General features: G+C 39.6%; 1 protein-coding gene across 2 annotated transcripts in view; it reads right to left on the reverse strand.

Moving 5' to 3' along the window:
- The window catches only part of LOC121688425 (coagulation factor XIII A chain-like), a 104,907-nt gene that overhangs the window by 65,957 nt on the left and 14,434 nt on the right, over positions 1-24,516 (reverse strand). For both annotated transcript variants that reach the window (XM_042068029.1, XM_042068028.1), the window contains 3 exons: positions 18,529-18,786; positions 18,300-18,418; positions 17,888-17,995 (listed from right to left, as the gene is read on the reverse strand). In XM_042068029.1, coding sequence (XP_041923963.1) covers positions 17,888-17,995; positions 18,300-18,418; positions 18,529-18,786 — 485 coding nt within the window. The remainder of the gene's footprint in view (positions 1-17,887; positions 17,996-18,299; positions 18,419-18,528; positions 18,787-24,516) is intronic.

Consider the following 24,516-nt stretch of genomic DNA (forward strand, 5'->3'; position numbering starts at 1 on the left):
GTGCACCTCTCCCCAGATAGATGAACTGACGAATATAATTAAAGCACTTAATAAAAGAATAATTATACACAACTTAAATGAAAAATTTACAGTAGGTAAATACAATATTGTAATTAACAAACAAATAATAATTTGCAACAAATAATAAACTCAAATTGGCTCTTACAGAGGTTACGGAAGTATCATTGAGTTACATCAATATGCTAACTGATTCCATCATCCCAACTGTAAAGATCCGAAGCTTCCCTAACCAGAAGCCATGGGTGGATAGAGAAGTGAGAACGGCATTAAAGACACGCACCATGACTTATAATGCTGGGCTTATTTCAGGGGATATGACGGATTACAAAGCAGCATCTTATAGTTTACGTAGAGCTATTAAAGATGCTAAGCGGCGCTATAGAGACAAAGTTAAAGCTGATTTCTTGGAGGGTGATCCAGCACGAGTGTGGAAAGGACTCCGAACCATCACTGGCTTTGAAAGAAAGTCCCCTCCTATGATGAATGTGAGTAAAGCCCTCCCTGATGAACTTAATGCTTTTTATGCTCGCTTTGACATGAAAAACACAGACTATCTTGCACTAGCTGCAGCATGTGAAGCAAATGAGGATGCACCTTTCTGTGTCTCTGAGGTCGATGTGAGCAATGCCTTTAGGAGGGTTAATTGTAGAAAAGCTGCTGGACCGGATGGAATTTCTAACAGGGTTTTGAAATCCTGCGCAGCTCAGTTAGCTCCTGTGTTCACTTATATCTTTAACACATCATTGGCTCAAGAGACAGTTCCTACTTGCCTCGAGCAGTCTGTTATTGTTCCAGTACCGAAAAACATGTCTGAATGACTACCGCCCAGTAGCCATGACGTCTACAGTGATGAAGTGTTTTGAGAAGCTTGTGAAAAACATTATCTGCTCATCCCTCCCTGCCTCCTTCGACCCCCTCCAATTTGCTTACAGAGCCAACAGGTCTACAGAGGATGCCATCTCAAACCTCATGCACACCACCTTAACTCACCTGGAGGAGGGGAATGGCGATTATGGGAGGATGCTGTTCATTGACTTTAGTTCAGCATTCAACACGATAGTACCTCTCACCTTGGTCACAAAGATGAAGGCCTTAGGACTGAACACCACCCTGTGTCACTGGATATATGACTTTCTCACCAACCGTTCACAAGTGGTTAGAGTGGGGGGTCTGACATCTGACACATTAACCATCAGCACTGGTGCTCCCCAAGGCTGTGTTTTGAGTCCACTGCTGTACAACATCTACACACATGACTGCAAAGCCAACAGTAGTCATACCTCCATCATCAAGTTTGCAGATGACACAGTGATCTTGGGCCTGATCTTGGGCCCTAGTAACAACAATGAACAGCTCTACTTGGGTCAGGTTGATGATGTGGCACAGTGGTGTCAATCTAACAGCTTGACACTGAATATCAATAAAACCAAGGAAATGGTAGTGGATTACAGAAGGCAGCAGTAGAACTACAGTTACACCCCACTAATGATCGGGCAACCTGTAGAGAGAGTCACAAGTTTTAAATACCTTGGTGTCCACATTACTGAAGACTTAACATGGACTGTTAACACTCAATACTGTATGTTCTGAAGAAGTCCAGACAACGACTCTACTTCCTTCCGCAGCTAAGGAAATTCAAAGTTTCTACATCCATCATGAAGGCCTTCTACAATTCAGCCCAAAAGATTCTGAAGGACTCTTCTCATCCTAACAATGGATTATTCCTACCGCTGAAATCAAGAAGACGCCTATGTAGTCACAAAGCCAGAACTGAGAGACTCAGGAGAAGTTTTTATCCCCAGGCCATCCGAACTCTGAACTCACACTATACTGACTTTGCACACATTCACTCCTCAGCACTCTCAAACATTTCCCAACTCTGAACTCACACTATACTGACTTTGCACTCATTCACTCCTCAGCACTCATGACCCCCCCCACACACACACACACACACACACCTACATGACTTTTAGCACTTTTACATCCCTCTCCCTATGCTACAGACCTTTTATTTATTTTCTTATTTCATCACACGTCAAAACACACACACACACACACACATATCTGACTTTCTCCAACATGCACATCTCCATAGAACTTTTTATTTATTATTTTTGATTTCCCCTCCATCTATCTACCCATGTCCTTGATTGCCTAGCCTTCTGCCCCCCACCCCACCCCCATCCCCAACACACACACAAAAAACACACACACTTACATTATCACTGTCATCACCTCACATACATACAGCACACTGCTTGCTACAGTAAGCCTCCTCTACATACTTGCTGCACACTGCCCCCCCCCTCCCTACATACACAGCACATTGTCTTCAGGATCTTCTCCAACACACATCCTCTACATACTTACAGCACACTGTGCCCACCTACCCACACACACACTACACACACACAGTCACCCCCCCCCCCCCCCCAATACACAGCACATTGTCTCATGAGGAAGCTTCTCCAACAGACATATTGCACACTGCCCTCTTCCCACATATACAGCACACTATCCCATCTCCCCTGTCATCCCCCCAACACACACACCAAGACCCCTGGCAGTTGAGCCGTGGATCTGCTCAAGGTTTCTTCCTTGGTAAGGGAGTTTTTCCTTGCCCCTGTTGCTCTTGGGGGCTCCTTGTTGGTGCCCCCCCCCCCCCCCAATCCCAATCCTCCCCCACCTTTCTTATGCAACCCTTGCCACTTAATCTACTAAACCCCTCTTCTACTGCACTTTTTACCCCCCCGCCCCCCCCACACACACACCCTAACAACAGCCTAGCAACCACCTCAAGTACCCTAGCAACAGCTTAGCAGCCACCTCAAGTACCCTGTCAACAGCCTAGCAACCATGTCAAGTACCCTAACAACAACCAATCAACCACTTCCACAATGACAACCTAGCAACTAGCATAGCAACCAACATGATTACCCTAGCAACCAGCATAGCAACCACTTGAATTACTATAGCAACCACCACAACTACCCTAGTAACACCCTAGCAACCATCTTAATTACCCTAGCAACGACATAGCAACCACCAGTATAATGTCAACCTAGTAACCACCATAGCAACCAACATGACTACCCTAGCAACCGCCATAGCAACTGCTTTATTTTGCATAGCAACCACCATATGTACCCTAGCAACACTTTGCATTATCTGTTTTTACTCTGTGTGATATTTTACACCATATGCTTTACATTTTCATGCACTGGAATTACATTTTCTAGTTATTACAGTGCATGAAAATGATATCCGAAGTCGTCTTCTTATTACAGTGCATGGAAATGCACTGTTCTGTTATCCGAAATCTTCTTCTTTTTATTATTATTCTTCTAACCAAAATGTCTGCGTCCAATTCAGTTTCAACCGATTAACGTAGAAACTTTGTTCAAACTCTGTAACGTAGGTCTTGAAAGGGACACTTGAGCAATGTACTTTTCACTTTTGTGAACTTTATACCTTTTGAGATATTAACAAAAAACTCTTTTTTTTTTTTTTAATTAAAAGCTTATTTTTCCCCATGGACTTTGCATTGGCACTATGACATCACAATGGGCTAATTAAATTGATTGCACCTCTATCAACTGCTTTCTGCTCAACTAGGCCAACTCTGTCTGTGTCTCTTCATTCTATAAGGCACATTCCATCCAACTTTCTATCTATTCATCCTATTCTGATACTAATTGCAGATACTGCAATTGTGGGGTGTATCAGGAACGGGCAGGAGGAGGAGTATAGGAGCCTGGTGGAAGACTTTGTGCAATGGTGCAAACTCAATCATCTCCAACTCAACACTTCAAAGACCAAGGAGATGGTGGTGGATTTCCGCAGGTCTAAGCCCACTCTGCTACCAGTCTCCATTAATGGGGTCAATGTGGAGGTGGTAAGCACCTACAAGTACCTGGGTCTCCACCTGGACAATAAACTGGACTGGTCAGCCAACACTGTCACAACTCTACAAGAAAGGGCAGAGCAGGCTGTACTTCCTGAGGAGGCTGCGCTCCTTCAATGTGTGCAGCAAGCTCCTCAGGATGTTCTACCAGTCTGTTGTTGCCAGCGTCCTTTTCTATGCAGTGGTATGTTGGGGAGGAAGCACAAAGAAGAAGGATGTGGGGCGACTTGACAGGCTGGTAAGGAAAGCTGGCTCTGTAGTGGGAGCTGAACTGGAGTGCATCACTTCAATATCTGACAAAAGGACCCTGAACAAACTGATCAACATCTTGGACAATGAGTGTCATCCACTCCACAGCACTATTGTTAAGCAGAAGAGCCTGATCAGCTGGAGACTTCGGTCACTGCCTTTCACAACAGACAGATTGAGGAAGTCATTCATCCCCAGGGCCATTGAACTGTTCAATGCATCACTTAAGGGAAGAGGAGAAATAGACTTCTCCGCATAGTCTGTCTGCCTCTTCACCACCTCCATGTCTTGAACTGTCTGTCCACTAGCCACTTTACCATTGCCTCACTATTTGCGTGCTTTATTAGCACATATGCACAACCCCTCCCTCCAAACTGTGACCACACTTATACCTTTCTTAATATAGTTATTTATGCATAGATATATAGACTTTATTCTTGCACTGTTGCACTGTTTGACTTACTCGTTTGACTTACTCATTTGCACCATCACCATGACACTCATTCACAAAGAGCACCTTACCTTACCTTATGACCAGAGGACCACAGGCTCAGTCCCTGCTTCAGTCATTGCAAGCGCACCTGATTGATTAATCACCCACTATGTGGATACCGTTTTTTAGAATTGATTTAGATTAAGTTTTATTTAGTATAATTTGTATTTTAGTATTAGTATATTCTTTATCTTCTACAGTCCTTATTGCTTAGTTGTGTCTTGTATATTACTTTTACTTTTAATTACTTTTTCTGCTGTTAGTGAATGTATGTGTGTATGTTGTCTGTATGCTACTGTGACCTTGAATTTCTCCTAGGGATCAATAAAGTATCTATCTATCTATCTATCTATTCAAACCATTCACTCATCCACCCATTAAACTATCTGCCTATCGACATCCATTCAACTTTCTGTCTATCAACATCCATTACACTATCTACATTCAACTTTTAAACTATATACTTTGTCTCAGGATTTAAGCATAGGCTACAGATCCTGTTCAACTATTTCCTCTGCCCACAACTGTTTCAAAATAAATTTCCTCACTACAATAATTCACTTAAAATCTTCCGGGTCCAGAAATACCGTATGTGCTTGCCGTACATTAAACATCCTTACCAGGAACTGGGTCAGTATTAAATAATTTAACTATTTAAACTACTGTTCTATTTAACTGTTCAGCCATTTCAACTGCCAGTTATCATCAACTATGACTCCCGCCAACTGTTTCCTCTGGCCACAACTGTTTCCAAATAAAAGTTTGTTTTGCATTTTCATGCACTGGTAATTTCCTCGAAATTACATTTTCTAGTTATTATTATTCTTTTTACCTTTTTTGCACGCTATTCAGCTCGAACCGCTTAACATACTAACATGGTTGAGACACCGTTCTGTAGATCTTCCAAGCCTTTACCGGCCTATCCATTTTTCATTTTTGAGAAGTTTATACTTTTTGAGATATTTGCAATTAAAAGTGTATTTTCCCCATAGACTTGAGTGGAGGCTGTGACATCATAATAGAGCCAGCTGTGCTCATTAAGGAGTTGTTCCTGGGCTAATCAGAACACTGGCACAGGTGCCACCTCTGAGGAATCCAATTGTCTCAGCTTCTAAGCATACAATCTGACTCTCCCTGAACTACACATCCTGTTGAAGTGTTTCCTGTGTGTCAAAATAAAAGTCCCAGCCATATCTCATGCTTTCAGAATTATATCTCCAGAACGGCTTGACGCACTTGTTTCAAATTTGGTACGAGTGTTTGTATGGACTCAAAGATGAAGTGAGTTGATGTTGCAGGTTGAAGGTCAAATGTCAAGGTCAAAAACACCTTGAGTGTGATATCTGAAGAATGCCTTATCAAACAAGATTCAAATTTGGTTACTCCAAAACCACCTTTGCAGGTATCACAATTATCCTACAAAACCAGCTAGCATTGAGCTCAATAGCCCCACCAACACCCTAGCCAGCAAATTGCATCCCCTCGTGTAATTCCCCGGAATTGCTGTTCTAGTTATAGTGCATGAAAATGCACTGTACTGTTCTTCCCAGGCTTCTTCTTCTTCTTTTTATTACAGTGCATGAAAATGCACTGTACTGTTCTTCCAAAGTCTACTTATTTTTCTTCTTCTTCTAATCCACTTAATGCAGCTTCAACCGTTTAACGTAGAAACTTCATTCAAACTTTGTTACGTAGGTCTTACTTGTGACATCCAGGTTTTGTATTTTTCATATTTGTAACGTTTATACTTTTTAAACTATTAATTAAAAACTATTTAAAATTTCCCCATAGACTTAACATTGGGCTGATGACATCACAATAGAGCACTTAAAAAATATCCTAACTGCTTGTCCTATCTTAACTTAAGTTTCAAAGATAGGAAAAATCCTATCTTCCTATTACAGAAGCAGTTCCTAAACTAATGGCTGTGTCCTATCTTATCTCAGACCTCCTATCTTATCTTAACTTAAGAAATCCTAACCATAACTGTCAGTTAGATTTTTTAATCGGCAATCGTCCTGTCATGCCTGTTTCTATGATTAGAATGTATACAAGACTGCCTGTATCTATGAGAATGTATCTATTAGAATGTCAGGTTGCAAAGATGGTGTTCTAAAGACAGTTGTTTGCTCAAGATGGACAAACCATAATATCAGAGAGAAATAGGTCTAGGTTAGGCCTATGTAGGAAGAAAGAGAGTGTGTCAATATTGATTCATTGGATGAACAGGATAAAAAAATGGAAAAACAAAAAACATATTTATAATAATACATACCAGTAATAGTCTAATATTCTGTTATAATTATTAATATTTAATTGTTATAAATATTATAAATGTTTTAAAACACATAGCTTATAGGCTACATTTTTAAGTTTTCACTTAATTAACTTATTTAGTGAAATATGCTTTATGGTGTCCCTAACAGCCATGTCCATCATCTTGTCATAGGCTAGGCAACCACTCTCACAAGACTGTTGCAGTCAGTTTTGGCAGTTATTTTGCATTTAGGACAGGGTATGTGCCATCCTAAGTTAGGATTCCTAAGTTAGGAAATTCTTGAGTTAGGATGGTTCTGTAATGGCCAAATTCCTATCTTAAGTTAAGATATTATACCCTATATTATTTTTGCCACCTTTGTAACATTTTAGTTTACCGTAGTGTATGACTTAAACAGCGAGTGTGCTTGGTATGATGATCAGCTCCTCTAATGCAGGGTAGGACTACGTTTTGACAAGCATACAAATTCACCTTGTTCTTGCCCCATCTGAAATGACTTCTGTACTTTTGCTGCCTCCATCCTTTCTGTATTTGTTGTGTAAAACAACGTTGTACAGTATATGATGGCACTGAAGTCTTAAGTTAGTGAATTGGCTAACAGTGTTAGTTGGTAACCAAATAGCCTACACATTGCGCTACACGCTGCGTAAGCTACGTGCATTCTCTCTCCTGCGGATTTGCGTTCAGTAGCCAAGTGCGTAATATTGCAAAAGTTGAAAAAATAAATGTGTTTATTGAAGCCTACAGAAAATAAATAGCCTATCATACTGTCAGTTAATTGCCTACAGTGCAGTGAAGAGTTTGGAAAGTAGGCTAAAGTTATAGGGCAACTTTTTTTATGAAAATAATTTACGAACCAGAACATAAAGACCATGAAGCTTCTATTTCTTGCAGCTGTTAAAACACCCGCTAGATAGTTTAAATACCCACCAACATTCGTTTTTGCAGTACAGATTATTTCTAAGTTATTTGTCTACTACTGGCTGATTTATCAAACGAGTGCTTTCTCGTTCGTCCTCCGCAAACTACAGGTGTTTCGGTAGAGAGCCATTGAATAAGCGATGCCAAGCAATTTCTGTAACACTTTTTGTGACATTCAGCAAATATCTCCTCATTTAATGTAAGTTCCTTCAGACAATAGGCCTACGTTCTACTCTACGTGCAGTTGTCCTCCATCTCAGTTGCATCAGTTTTCTAATTTTGAAGGTTCTAAAACATTATTATGCTTCACTGAATCCTTCTCGTTTTCTTTCATTTGTCCAGCTAACTTTTCCATTGAACGTAGCCATTTATGATGGATTACACACTCGACATTCTGAAATGTCCTGCACGATCAAGGCCAAATTAAGTTATCACGCAGCCACTGTGTCAGCAACATGAGTGCTGACGGTGACGGTGCGTTTCTGATGTCAGATTATTATGTAGGCTAGCCTACTAGACTGTTGTCACGTTGCAGCGCTTTACTTATATGAAGTAGCATTAATCAATATGAGGGCCAGAGGGGGATAAATGTTGTCCCCCCCGACGATAAAAATAATTTAGCAGAGGTAGGGATAGGAAAACCAGAGGGGAAATCCTCACCATCCCCCCCTACAAATCGCACCCTGATTATTGCAAGGGGGAGGGGGGAAATCCCCCTTTATGCAGACCAGAGTAAACCCTCGCTGCATTAATGTCAATGAAGACTTGTGGAATTTTACCAATGAATTGGTCATTATGTCTTTCTGGATTTGTTGAGGGTTTTTTGGAACATTTTGTCATAATCTGTAAGTGTTTGGGATCATTTCAAGTCTAAAAGTGTAATTTTTTTAGTGTTCGGATTTGTAATAAAATAACTTAATATCAGACCATGCTGCTGCCAGTTACTGTCCGGTAGTTAGCAGGCTAGCTAGCTAGCTTAGCTAAGGTAACATTTTAAACAAAGTAATTTCCTTGAAATGACAACTAGCTGAATAACATTACTGACATTAGTTAAAGTGGATAGTTTATACTCAAGTGAATTTGGAACAATATATTAAGTTTAAGCGAAGTCCTTCACCTATTAGTCACTTGTTAGCGCATAGCTGTATTGCCATAGCTACTCCCATCCACTTATATAGCATTTTAAGCTAGCTAGCTAGCTCGGTTCACATGACTAATTAAATTATTCATATCATGTCCTAAAGAATGATTCATTGGTATCATACATGATTATAGACAATAATACTGTGAACACAATTATGTTTATCTGTTCTTATTGCTTATTAAGAGAGAAAGTTTATTTAGTGACATAAGGTGACACTCCCACTTATGCAGACCGGAACTGTCCCGATTTGCTCCCATAGTAACAAATTACGTTGCTCTATCTTGCTAGTAATCAAGGATCTTTGATACAGTCTCATCAATTGTCGAACGTTTGCGCCTCTCGCTCCGCTTTAACCCTCTCTGGTCTCATTCTCTTAAGACTACACATCATGTTCAACTGTTTCCTCTGTCCACAACTGTTTCAAAATAAAAGTCCTCACTACAATAATTCCCTATTAAATAATTTAACCATTTAAACTATCCACCTATTTAACTGTTCAGTCATTCCAACTATATTAAACCTCATCTACCTAGCAAATAATTTAACCATTTAAACTATCCACCTATTTAACTGTTCAGTCATTCCAACTATATTAAACCTCATACACCTAGCAAATAATTTAACATTTTAAACTATCCACCTATTTAACTCTTCAGTCATTCCAACTATATTAAACCTCATCTACCTAGTTCAGTCATTCCAACTATATTAAACCTCATCTAACTAGCAAATAATTTAACCATTTAAACTATCCACCTATTTAACTGTTCAGTCATTCCAACTATATTAAACCACATCTACCTAGCAACCAATAAAGCAACCACCTCAAGTACCCTAGCAACAGCCTAGCAACCATGTCAAATACCCTAGCAACAGCCTAGCAACCACTTCCACAGTTACAACCTAGCAACCGATATAGCCACCGATGAGTTTAACCTAGCAACCAGCATAGCAACCACCACAACTAACCTAGCAACAGCCAAGCAACCACCTCAAGTACCCTAGCAACAGCCTAGCAACCATTACCACAGTTACAACCTAGCAACCAATATAGCAACCAATGGGTTTAACCTAGCAACAGCTTAGCAACCACCTCAAGTACCCTAGCAACAGCATAGCAACCACCATAACTACCCTAGCAACAGCCTAGCAACCACCTCACGTACCTAGCAACAACCTAGTAACCACCTCAAATACCATAGCAACAGCCTAGCAACCATGCCAAATACCCCAGCAACAGCCTAGCAACCACTTCCACAGTTACAACCTAGCAACCAATGAGTTTAACCTAGCAATCAGCATAGGAACCACCACAACTAACCTAGCAACAGCATAGCAACCACCTCAAGTACCCTAGCAACAGCCTAGCAACCATGTCAAATACCCTAACAACAGCCTAGCAACAACCACAATGTCAACCTAGCAACCACCATAGAAACCAACAGGATTACCCAAGCAACCAGCATAGCAACCACTTAATTTGGCATAACAACCAACATATATACCCTAGCAACATTATTGCAACTATTGTTATTACTGCTGTCAAATGATTAAAAATGTTAATCACGATTAATCGCTGAATTCCTATAGTTAATCACGATTAATCACATATTTTATCGCATGATTAAAATTCTATTATTTTACATTTCTGAACTTTCCAGGAGTCCATGATAACAATATAAAGCAATTATTGTATATCTTGATTAGGATTCAAATGAAAGCAAAGCAAGTTACTTCATTAACTTAACTTTAAGACGTAGGTCTATTTGATTATTTCAAATCAAATTTCAAAAGATGTGCAGCAGACCTGAGGCAACACAATATATTCTTCAGAAATATAGCTAATAAAGGGCATAACAAACATAAAATACTATATTCATTATCTTTGAGTAATGTTATTCAGCTAGTTTAAAATGTTACCTTAGCTAAGAGGCTAGCTAGCATGCTAACAACTGGACAGTAACTGGCAGCAGCATGGTCTGATATTAAGTTATTTTATTACAAATCCGAACACTAAAAAATTACACTTTTGGGCTTGAAATGATCCCAAACACTTACAGATTATGACAAAATGTTCCAAAAAACCCTCAACAAATCCAGAAAGACATAATGACCAATTTATTGGTAAAATTCCACAAGTCTCCATTGACATTGGTGCAGCGAGGGTTTACTCTGGTCTGCATAAAGGGGGATTTCCCCCCCTCCCCCTTGCAATAATCGAACGCGGAAATTGTCGAACGTTTGCGCCTCTCGCTCCGCTTTAACCCTCTCTGGTCTCATTCTCTTAAGACTACACATCATGTTCAACTGTTTCCTCTGTCCACAACTGTTTCAAAATAAAAGTCCTCACTACAATAATTCCCTATTAAATAATTTAACCATTTAAACTATCCACCTATTTAACTGTTCAGTCATTCCAACTATATTAAACCTCATCTACCTAGCAAATAATTTAACCTTTTAAACTATCCACTTATTTAACTCTTCAGTCATTCCAACTATATTAAACCTCATCTACCTAGCAAATAATTTAACCATTTAAACTATCCACCTATTTAACTGTTCAGTCATTCCAACTATATTAAACCTCATACACCTAGCAAATAATTTAACATTTTAAACTATCCACCTATTTAACTCTTCAGTCATTCCAACTATATTAAACCTCATCTACCTAGTTCAGTCATTCCAACTATATTAAACCTCATCTAACTAGCAAATAATTTAACCATTTAAACTATCCACCTATTTAACTGTTCAGTCATTCCAACTATATTAAACACATCTACCTAGCAACCAATAAAGCAACCACCTCAAGTACCCTAGCAACAGCCTAGCAACCATGTCAAATACCCTAGCAACAGCCTAGCAACCACTTCCACAGTTACAACCTAGTAACCGGAACTTTTCGACATGAGTGCTGCCATTTTATAGGCCTACAGTCTATGGTGCACTGTCACTTGCCACACACATCAGCGCCGAAGTTTTTAACATGCAATGAACAATGGATTTTATGGAGCGGCGTCGACCAAATATAACTGAATCATGATTTACACGGCGGCAAAGTGCGATGCTGGTGTGCAGAGTTGTATTGAAAAGAATGGAATCTAATGTAGCCTACAGTAAATGAATGTCGAAAGCAGAGTGCATCGCACTCATGTCGGCATCGGTGTCCACAGCAATTTAAAACACCATTCAGCTGACCGGGAGTTCAGAACTGCGTTGGTGTTTATTATACGAATCTACTCTTTGGCCGGCTCGTAAGCCCAAACAAGTGTGTGCAGCATGCCTTTACGTAGCCTACTAAAGGCGCATCATCATAAAGATAGGCTACATTTAATCTGCATCACGCCCCATTTTAGCGGAAAACAAGTTAACATTATATCATTGATTCCAATGGGAAAGACAGATAGCCTAATCACACCATGACGTTACATCTAGTTATTAATTTACAGGCCATTCAATCATTTTACTAACACGGCAGTTATGAAGAATTATGTGTATGTAACTTACTCATGTCAAAACTATGTACATTACAACCCATTCAGCACGTACTAGCTACACTTACCATATCCCATGTAAAACGGTTAGCTTGCTAGCTAGCTAACTGTGGAACTTCAGTATAACAGGCATAGCCAATTATCTCACCTAGTTGTAGGAAAAAGGCTACGTTCATATTACGAGTGATAGAATGAATGTGTGACTTATGTTTAGTTGATGCTATGACATGTAAAGTTAAGCTTGCCGAACTTAGTTATAGTCAGCCACGGGCAGTTTGACTGTGCCTACATTCGTGACACTCCTGTTAGTAGGCTAAACTGGAAAGAGCAAAACATAGGAACATAATGGTCACATTAATCTCATAAACACACAGATAACTTTTACACCAACCTTATTTTGTGCCTTTTATTCACGTTTGTTTCAAGATTTAGTAAGTAGGCCTATAAGCCCTTTTCACTCCCCACTTCGATGCAGAATGGTTTCCATTATCCAAACAGCTCCCTTTCCCCTAAAAGGGGGCGTGTACATGCAGCACAGTCTAGCTAGATCCAGTGTGGTGTTGTAGTTGTTCTAACGTTACTAGTTGTTGCAACAGCTTGTGAAAAAACAACAAAGTTTGTTACACCAAAAAGAATGTTAATCTTGCGCTAAAAAAATTGACGCCGTTAAAATAGGTTTACGTTAACACCGTTAATAACGCGTTTAACTGACAGCACTAATTATTATATTCTGGCTCACGAAGTTTAGATAGCAGTACTACTACCCATAGATATATATATATAGAACACCTATCAGTAGGGAATTTAAAAAAATAAGTTGGGGGGAAACCCCCTAAACCCCCCTAATACAAACAACCTATTTTACAGTCTTTGGTTGACAGATGCGTTAAAATTGTTCAACATCCACGACCAGAATGATGATTTGATTACTACCCATCTCCATAGAAACGGACGAGGTAGTAGCCTTCTAGCCTCAGCTGGCCAATCACAGGGCTAGTAGGGCGGGACTCTTCCCCTACCACCCTACAAAAAAAAAATCGTGGCAGTTTCTCAGGCTTTAAGCATACAGTCTCATTCTCTTAAGACTATCATGTTCAACTGTTTCCTCTGTCCACAACTGTTTCAAAATAGTCTTCACTACAATAATTCCCTATTAAATAATTTAACCATTTAAACTATCCACCTATTTCAGGGCTCTACAGTGCGCCCCTTTCACTCGCACATGCGAGTAAAAATGATGGCGTGCGAGTGCAAAAAAATATTTAGGCGCACTGGTGCGAATGACTTCTAACCATGTCAATGTTTGTCTACAAAATACACCGCAACATTAAGAAACATTACTGGTGCAAACCATAGAATCATGTCGCGAATGCAGCATAAAAACTACAACTCCCATCAACGTTAGCAGTTTCGCGTTGTGACTCGCTAGTAGTCGCTTCTATCAAATCCAAGAGCACACAGAAAAAGTGGAAAGTTAGACTAGCCAGCCAAGATGCAAAGATTGAAGAAATTAGTTCTTCTATCCACCGAATTCATCGGATTTTGGAGGAACAGGATGAGATTCTGAGAATGCAGTGAGAGAAGAAAAGGTAACCTAACATGCCTTTTAGCCCAGTTGACGTATTGGCTGCAATATGCAAAATATAGCTGTAGCGAACAGGCACAAAAGTAGCTTCCCGTAATTTATTCAAAGGTAGAACGCTACTGACAACTCCAGGCTTCCACGCATGCTTGTTTGTTTACACCGAATACAAGCTGAAGTGCAAAACGAAAGTAGGCCTAACGTTTGCCTACTGCCCCCATCAATGCAGATATTTCAAATAAAAAGTAAAAGTATGAAATATATATATATCCTTGATTAGCCTATGTTGGGTTTTGTGGATGAGAAAATGTTGTAGTTAGCTGTTTTAGGCAGTATGCAGCAGGGCTCCGAACCGGTTCAAGGAACGAAAACGAAAACCGAAAACGAACGGAATTTTACGGAATTTTACGAGGAGCGGAAACGGAAACGAAAACAAAATGGTCTTCAACTGTTCCGGAACAGAAACGTTATTCTGAAATCCACAAAACCGGTTAATAATGTTTTTTTTCGTTCTCTATATATTTTATAAAATTTCACAAAAGCATATCCTAAGTGTTCTACTCGTTTGATTGTAGGCGAACAACCTAATAATTTGATTTCTGCAGTTTGAAAAAAAAAACCCGAATAAATGGACATTTGGTCCAAATGTGTATATTTTGTCTTGCCGTTGTAATGTAACCTATCCGTCTGCCACTTCGGATCTTAGGCCAGCTCGTAGCGTAGGCTACTGAAACTGATTTGGAAATTGCTTGTAGCCTATGCATAATAGCCTATTTTGCCTGTCCACGCCTTGTCGTTTTAAAGTCGGGATTTGAAATGTTTGCGCAATTATAGCCTATTATCCCGGGATTAACGGGAAATTTGAGATAGGCCTTGTCAGCAACAGACAGGTTCGTTTATAAACAGGGTTGGAATTATAGCGCAAGCCTTTGAAGATCTCCATATGGATAAAATTTAGGCTGCAACCAGGTAAGGAGTTTAGCACGTATCCAGAAATATTTTTGATAAGAAATGATTTATAGGCATAGGTTAGGCCTACAGTAAATCTGTAGTCTATGGGATGGATAGCCCATCTGAATGTTTTTGGGTGCCGCCTGTGATTTATTATTTTGGGGCATAGCTACGGTATAGGCTAAATCAAGGGGAAATAATGAGTACGTCTATTCTAAAGTCCACAAAAATAGACTTGATAGGCCCGCCAAACACTGCCGGAACTTTAAGAACGAACGATATTTTGCGTTCCGAACCGGTTCAGGACCGATATGTTGGTGGCGGAACGCATGCAAGAACGAAAACGTTAAACATAGGCCTACCTGAACCGTTCGGAACGGAACGTTTGAAAAATAATTTCGTTTTCAAGCCCTGGTATGCAGTCAGATAGGTCACCATGGGCATATTTGGATTAGCTACAGATGGATTCACAAATAAATAAATTAGCCTACATTTGGCAGGATACTTGATATACAGGCTAAATGCAAATATGGCAATGTATTATACTATTTTACATTAACAAAATGTAGGAAAATAGAATTGACTGAAAATAAAGTAGGCACTGATCTTTAAAATCCTATTTCCTGTAGCCTAAATGTTGTCAGTCATTCTTAATATTCGCAATTGGTGCACTGGCATGTTTAAGTGTTAGCTGCAGTGTAATGTTAGATTATGTTTAAGTTAAGTACAGAACTGACTGTGCGCCCAAATTTTTCTCTGTGCTCCTAAATTTTTTAACTTGGGCGCACAAGTGCTCCTGGAAAAAAATGTTAGTGTAGAGCCCTGTATTTAACTGTTCAGTCAATCCAACTATATTAAACCTCATCTACCTAGCAAATAATTTAACCTTTTAAATTTTCCACCTATTTAACTGTTTAGTCATTCCAACTATATTAAACCTCATCTACCTAGCAAATAATTTAACCATTTAAACTATCCACCTATTCAACTCTTCAGTCATTCCAACTACATTAAACATCATCTACCTAGCAAATAATTTAACCATTTAAACTATCCACCTATTTAACTGTTCAGTCATTCCAACTATATTAAACCTCATCTACCTAGCAAATAATTTAACCATTTAAATTATCCACCTATTTAACTGTCCAGTCATTCAAACTATATTAAACCTCATCTACCTAGCAAATATTTAACCTTTTAAACTATCCACCTATTTAACTCCACCTATTTGACTGTTCAGTCATTCCAATCGTTCCGTTCTACTGTTCCATTTCTTTCTCATTTTTCTGGTATCAGAAAAAAACTGTGAAAAGACTAAATGTACTAAATCAAAATTAATTGTATTCATTCCTCCCTGGATGTAACTGTCATTGACATGTACGACCTACAGTAAGCACCTAGACAAGACAAATTTCACTGAACTACAACTTGTTATTTTTCATCTTTCATCTTCATCTTCAACACCTTTTGTATTGTTTTCTAATAGGCAAAATAGCCAAATAGGCAAAACAGTACTTTGTCTAAATGAATCCATACTTGAAGAGTTCAGATGCAAAACCCTCTAAATCCGTCTGACCACATTTCTTTTAAATGAGCATTTAAAATCCGGTTCCTATAGGTTTTTGCATAGAAATCGATATTTCAGACCAGGAAGAGAGTGTTATTTGATGTGTTTTGAAGTTAAATTATTTGATTAACGTATACTATGTGAGGAGAGCATTCACTCACCATCTTTATCTCATTTTTGACGTAGGTGGCATTTAGAGGCCTTTGCATCTGAACCCTTCACTTGCAAATAGTTGTCATAGTCTGTCTGGCATATATAGATATATATGTCCTGACAGACAGGAACGTCAGGATGTATAGAAAGATGTAAAGTGGTGTACAGTTCTGACCAAGGGGTGTTTTACTGTATATTGGTCATTTTTTATTTGCACAATGCTGTAAAATCCTTTGTTTTCTTTATACTGTCACAATGTCATTCAACAGTAGAAACTTTAAAACATATCCACACAATCAACTCCCTGCACACACAATAATGTATAACTTTGTAGTTTTGAAATAGCTTGAAATACCACATAGAAAATAGTGCTGCCTTGCACACTGTTCATTAGAAAATACTGTCCTATTGACAACAAGACAAAACAGTTTGACTATCTTGACATAAACAATGATTTAAGGACTTGTCATTTTGATTGCATTGGTATACTGTAAATACTTGCTTTTTCAATTCAATTCAATTCAATTCTTTATTTCAGACTCCAATGCTGGGTCCATAGCATAGTAAAATGTTAAGACAGAATTAATAGATTAAAAAAACAAGACAAGACAAGACGAAACAAAACAAGGTAAAAGGCAAAAAAAGACATAGACTAAGCATTATGAACAAGATACACACTTTTGCAGGTAATCCATTATGTGGTGCAGTTTGCACTAATTGTTTTGAGAAATGCTGTTGTGCAAATGTTAAGAATGATATGAGAAATGCACCAAAGCGACTGAGAAAAACTGTATTTAGCAGATATGTAGCACCCCCTCATGGTTATATAGCACCCACATGAATAATTGCCCAATAGGCTCCAACAACTTCTCTCTGAATCTCATAACATGTGGAGTGGGTTGCCCTAGGCCTACACATGAAGGAAGAAAGAACCGTGTTTTGTGGCCATGAATGATGGCTTTTCATGGCACTTTGCCTTCAATTTTCTTTCCTTGATCAACTACTCACTTGCATTGTGCCTCACTCCAAGTTGCTTTAGATAAAACCATCTTCCTAGTTATTATGTGATGTGATACAATACATTTGAGAATATCCTGCTCACCTCAGGTCATACTTACCATTGCAGATGTTCTCCGGGTTACCAGAATAACACTTTTTCTATCATCCAGCAGTATGCCTGACATGTTCAAGACATAGAAACAGGCATCCAGAACACCAGGTTTGTACTGCTTGGGAAAATAATTTGCTTTAAAGGTGTGGGCTACATAATTGGGCAGGCCATGATCAATACTTAACCCACAACCCCATTTATAAAGATGAAATAAAAGACAATTTCATTTTAATTTCTGACTTTCATTTCATACATTTGAATTACAGCATCTACAGCAAATTAAACTCTACAGTATTTGATTAACCTCTATCAACCCTTAAATGTAAGGCAATCAGAGACTCAAATGAAAATGCCCTGAATACTGACACTAAACATTAAAACAAATGACAGTAATATTTTAATGGCTCTCTGTTTTTCACCTGTCCGAAGTTCCATGGCCTGCTGGCTACATTGTTTGTCTCTCCATTGAAGATTATTCCCTGGTCATTGAGAACGTACTCTTTCCGCTGATTCTCATCACTCAAGAAGACTTCATCTTCTACAGTAAAATCAGACAATACAGAAAAAGACCAATTCTTGATCTAGTTTGACATTATAATTAAAATACCATGGACAATGCCTACAATTATGATGAATATTAAATCTTACCTGGGCACCATGCATTGAAGAGGACATAAATCTCTGTGTTGAGGTCTGTCCGTTTTTTTCCCGAAGAGTTTAACACAGTCAAAAAGATGTGATACTGTCCGATAATGCAGTCTGCTGAAGGTGTTATGCCCACAGTCATTGTGTCACCTGTCAGCTTCCTGACATCTACCACCCACTTACACGTTTGATCTGAAATTGGACACTTGGGTCCTAGAAGCACAATGACGTAGGTAGCCTTGCCAGAGAGGGAGTTCTTACCTGCAAAATGATGAGGCTAGGCATTAAAATAATTTCCTTCAAAGGCCTGATTAAAAATATAACGTAACAGAGAAGGTCCGCACATTTGCTCTCCGTTTTTTTTTGTTTTTGTCAATCCCCAACACAAATGATGTTTCGAGCCCTTTGGCTCTTCATCAAACTTGTACAGACAAAGACCATCACCGTTTTAAAATACTAAATGAACTGTTTAAAAATATACAAATATTTCTTAATGAAAGATTGTCACAATCTCTTACAGTAAATAAAAGCATGTGACAGGTAAAAATGAGTATTAGATACTTTATTGAGATACTGTTTCTTCTTTTCTCTCTAAACCGTGGGCCAAACATTTGGGGCTGTATATGCAAACAAGAACCAAGAAAATGTCACTTTACAAAGTCTTGCACATATTTTACTGCTACCAGTGGAAACAAAACTACATTCATGGCAACTTTGACTGACTATATAGACTAACGGCTCCTACACACAGCTGCGTGCTTTTCGTTGCTGGAGACGCATCCCATTCACTTTACATTGGCTCACGTCATCCGTTGCCGAACTGAATTGTGGGTCCGTTGCGTCACGTTTCTCCCGCCGATCGCGTTGAGAAGTTCAGCTGTTGCTGCACCGACAGACGGCACCGGCCAATCAAGCCAATCGACTGACAGCACCAACCAATCAAATTATGGTTATACTTCAAGTCATTTGCATAGCTACCGTCAGGAACACCCACTGGCATGCGTTGATGGAACGCAACTGTGTGTAGGAGCCGTAAGGGCTCTATCTCTGTCTTTTGGGCGTAACATCCTTTAAACCAATGAAAAGGACATCTGTCATTCCCTTTAACAGCAAGCAGCACAACTTCAAACACCGCATCGGTATTTTGATAGTCAGCAACGCATTTGAAGGAATCTGCTTGCATGCGAGACCGTATGGAACAGGTATTCCACTAAACCATGCTTTACTAAAACTTAGCAGAGCATAGCCTACACGCATCTGCACTTGTCTATTATTTGAACTCATTGGCAAAGTGAAACTAACTTTGCCGTGGTGTCATAGTCAACAAAACAGTTATACACAGTTAATTACTTTCACTCTTCACTGACAATGGTTTACCATCGAAAACATAGCCTAAAAAAGCAACACATACCCCAATAATATTTAAATGACTGAATAAACAAACGGGCATTTATCCTGCAGAGGAGTTGCTGCTTACATCTTGTGACAGTGTCTTTTCAGCTGTGCTTCATATGCGCCTTTCGCTATAGACCAGGTTTTTCTTGGTCAGTGGCGTAATGTTTTTTAGATAGTGTAATGCAGCAAGACCACACCTTAGGTCAACAGCCCATCTACCCTCTTTGACTGAGTTGCCCCTTCCAAAAAATATATTAGTTTCAGGGATTAAAGTTCTCACTTGCAACAACAGATATCCAGCTATTTATTTCTGTAGAGGCCATGGTATATCATTGTAGATCCCCAAGGGGATAATGCGCCTCCTATCGCATTTATTTTGAAACTTCACGGTTCTCCTGCCTCTGTCTTTCACGTCATTCTTTTAGAAAGTGAAAGTAGCCTCTCTAATGCCTGAGCGCAGATAGGTGTGTCTGTGATGTGAGTCGGTGAGCAGACGTCTAGTGATGTCACAGGTGGGCTCAGGCACGTGCACACATAGACGTCAAAAGGGGCTTGAGCCCCTGATCTTTTTCTTCCAGGAGAGAAAGTGCCCTTTTTTTATGGAGTGCTTTAAAAAGAGTGACAATACATATTCCTGTTTCCACACAGCTTCCCTGTCAAAAAATATTGATTAAACTAAAAATCTAAATGTAAGTTTATGTGTTTCCAGTTTAGCTTCTATTACCTCTATTGCTTATGGTATTCTGTACATAGATCAATCAAATGTACTTGTTTGATAAGTTTTATTTGAATTTTATGATCCAGCAAAGATTATTAGATATTTTATTATTCCCGCAAAATTGCGGGGAATGGGAACATTCCATCTCCTCAGGGAGGAAAAGGTCTGTTAGTCCCGGTGTACAATAGGAAGAGAGAAGTCCAGTATTGTGCTGCTCAATCTCAGTGCAACACTGATCTGTTCTATGCTTGTGCCACTTTATTTGCTTAGCTACGCAGCAGGAAAATCATAAATAGGCCTATTATGGATGTAGGCTATCCTAATATTAATTCACATTATTTAATTGTGCACAAGTTTTAACTGCTACGGGAGAGGGCCTACAGAGTTGATAGGTAGTTCTCTAGGCTATCATTACAAGGCGAACATTTGCAGTCTTTTATTACAGCGCCGTACTGGCGAGGAAAAAAAGCCTGTGAGAATAAGTTACTTGTTCTTGTTATGTTTACTCTTGTACAAAGAACAACACACAAATTTTGCCGGTTGGATCATTTAGCTGGATCGCTGTGGATTTAGGTCAGTCACTTTAAAGGGGGGTGAATATTTATGCAATCGCTTATTTTGCATTATATATTTTTAATTAATTAATATTAGTTTGTAGAAATCTGTTTCCACTTTGACATTAAAGAGGGGATTTTTGTAAATTATTGTAAAAAAGGGCAAATTAAATTGATCGATATTTCATTATTTATAAAAGCAGTAAAGGTGGAAATATCCAAGGTGGGTGAATACTTTTTATAGCCACTGTAATCATTTTTGATATTATTGTAGTGATAAGTGACTATACGGGCCACCATAGTCCCCACCTGTGATGTCATCTTTATGTGGTTGAGAAATAAAGCATTAGTTCTGAGCAAGGGGGCAAGCGAACGTTCAGAGAGTGTCGACACTATGGCGGATCTGAGGCTAAATAGGAGACCAGCTCCACCTAACCTTTCCATTGAACCCCATTCAATTTGGCGCCACTTTGACATCAAATAATGTTACAGCTGAAATGTTTTAAGCCTTTATTATGAACCTTTTCTATTTTCGGAGTAATACAACATTTTGTGATTGGCGTCATAACCTCATAACTGACTTACCGGCTGAGTAATAAACTTTTTTCCGAAAACAATACTATCATGACGTAATTTAAGTAATGAGCATGCGACCAGAGAGCGTTAAAGCATCTTACAAGAGCAAAAAAACGTATTCTCTGGATAAGAACGAAAGTCCCATTTATCTACGAACAACTAGGACTTTTAAGAAAACTAAATGTAGACGTGGTGGTAACGAAGTAGGGGCCTACATTAACCACTCTCTCATTAATCTCTCGGTGCAGCTATCACCAGAGTTACACGAGTCAGACTTTGTGCCTATGTTACATCTACGTCCCCTGAGCCTGCACAGAAAACCTCGTCGACCAATAAGAAACGGTTGAAATTTTCTTCACCCGAGACTGACGTCTACGTGATGACTCTGTCCATATATTTTACTGTCTAAACCTACTCGGTTGTTTACATCACGTTACATCACGTTAATGTCGCCGCTCATGACAAGGTGTCAGACGTGGCTGATTTGCCCACTGGGTCTTTTCGTGTCAAATCAGACAAAATCAAGGAAATGGTTGCTGCACCGTCTCAGGTTTTGCTCAAAGATTGTCTACCTACAGTAATATTTGGGCCCCAAAACTAAGACCTGTACAATATACCAAATATTTTTGTTAACTTCCAATGTTTTCAAAAAAAAAATCAACCTTGTTGACATTTTGTATAATTTTTACACTCTCAGAAATGCTTGGCAGCCATGTTTGGGCATTAATATCTTGAAAAGTATTATTCCCAGCCTGCTCAAACTTTGTGGGGTAAAAGACATTCCAGAAGATTTTTCCTTGGCGCTGTAATGGAGGCTACACCCGATATGATGTACAGCCTGATTAGGAAAACGAGTGGCTTGTGGAGTTACCTGTAAATGGCAGTCTTGTGGAATTTAAAATAGACTCTGGTACAGGACTGGATTGAACATTACTGTCATGTCACAGACTGCATTCACTAGGATAGCACAGTGCGCAAAGTATATTTTGCCCACTCTGGAAGACATTGCTCCTATGCTGGCCGGTGCGAAGACGTTCTCCACTCTCGGAAGGTGGGTGGGTGGGGGGTGGTTGTGTGTTGGGGTGGCGGTGGCAGGGACGTGCACGGCAGAGGCACTTATAATAATTGTACAAATAAGAATGGCTTTAAAACAAGTGTCAAATGTCTGACTAACCAATTTATTTAAAAAGTTCCAGGAGTTACAGTAGGCCTCTCAGAGCTGTGGATTGGATTTGGATCAGGGAAGGCATATAAAGATATTCCAATCCACCACATCTCAGAAATGCTGGGACATCAAAAATGTCAAGCACTGCCCCTCTTCCACGCGTTCACATTATGTGACGTTGTATCAGCAATGTATGGAATTGGCAAAAAAAAAAAGCATGGAATGCGTGGGCAGCTTACCCAGAAGTCACCGGCACCCTCATTCTGATCACCCAAGACCCAACCAGCCTCACACTGGAATCAGTGCACATGCAAGTTCTCAAACGCTCGACTGTACTCATGTATAGTAAGAACTGCGGTGTCGAGTCAGTCAATGAAACCCGGAAGCTTCTTTTCACTCATGGCCTCAAATCCCTGAATTCAATCCCCCCGACCCATCATGCCTTACTCCAGCATGGAAAGCGTGCCCTGCACGCTGCAGCTTTTGTCTGGAAGCAGTCCCTCTCTAGCCTCGTGAGACCATCCTGATCTCGCGAGTTTCAGATTTTCACTTGCAGATCACTCTGGCATCTCTCTGATAAAGAAAATTTGGAGCAGTTCGCCAAACGAACATCCAATGGTTTTGAGGCGGGTTTAGGTGTGACGCAACGAGAAGCTACTGTTCAATCTAAACAACATGGTGACTTCCACGGATGAGATGAGCATAGCTATCGCGGAAGTTTTATCCGAATATATATTAGTATTCCTGGGGAAGCTAAGAGTCTCTGCAATGTAGCTGGGAGGAATGAAGGACACAGACATCTTCCACGGCCAATTCAAGTTAGTGTTTGGTAGCACTGAATCTTAGTTACTTAACGAGAAGGAATATGCTTTCTTCAGACGTGTAGCCTACCATGAAAACTTGGTGGGGGATTGTCGTTGATGAGGTTCATGTCACATACAAATAGTAAGTTTAAAAACGTTAACGTTAGCTACTTATCTAACTTGTATGCTAAAAGATGGCATTAGAAGAACGCTTCGTTTATCTGATTGGTTGATTTGAACCGACCAACATAGGTGGTGATAGACAGATGGTTTATCCAATCAGCTAACCAGTATTTTCGCCCCTTTCCCAAACATTCTCCAACGGAAAGTTCCCATATGGATATGCGGAGTAAATGCGAAGCAATCCATCTGGCGGAGTCAGGTTGACGGGTCTGACGGAGTCCTCTCCAAAACTCCAGAGATTCCAGACCCCAGTGAGTGGGGTTGGGAATGGAATGACAGAACCAAAGTTTGGGTGCCATATTGGACAGATCTGGAAGATGCCAGCAAGGGATGCTCACTCCTCCTCAACTGTGGCTGTGTGGTTGCCTGTATGGGCAACTGTAAGTGCCACTGAGCTAGACTTTGATGTACCACATTGTGCAAGTGTGAGGGAGGCTGTAATGATGAAGAGTGAAACCAAAAATCTTTGAATAATACATGATGTTTAAGTATGAATTGTTTTTTTGTGTTATTTGACTAAAATGTAATATTGATCCTTAGCATGGTGAAAAGCCTAATATAACTTTTCACTGTGGCATAGTTCTGAAGTTGTGTTTA

This window comes from Alosa sapidissima, chromosome 17 (assembly GCF_018492685.1).
Source record: "Alosa sapidissima isolate fAloSap1 chromosome 17, fAloSap1.pri, whole genome shotgun sequence".
Classification (NCBI taxonomy): domain Eukaryota; kingdom Metazoa; phylum Chordata; class Actinopteri; order Clupeiformes; family Clupeidae; genus Alosa; species Alosa sapidissima.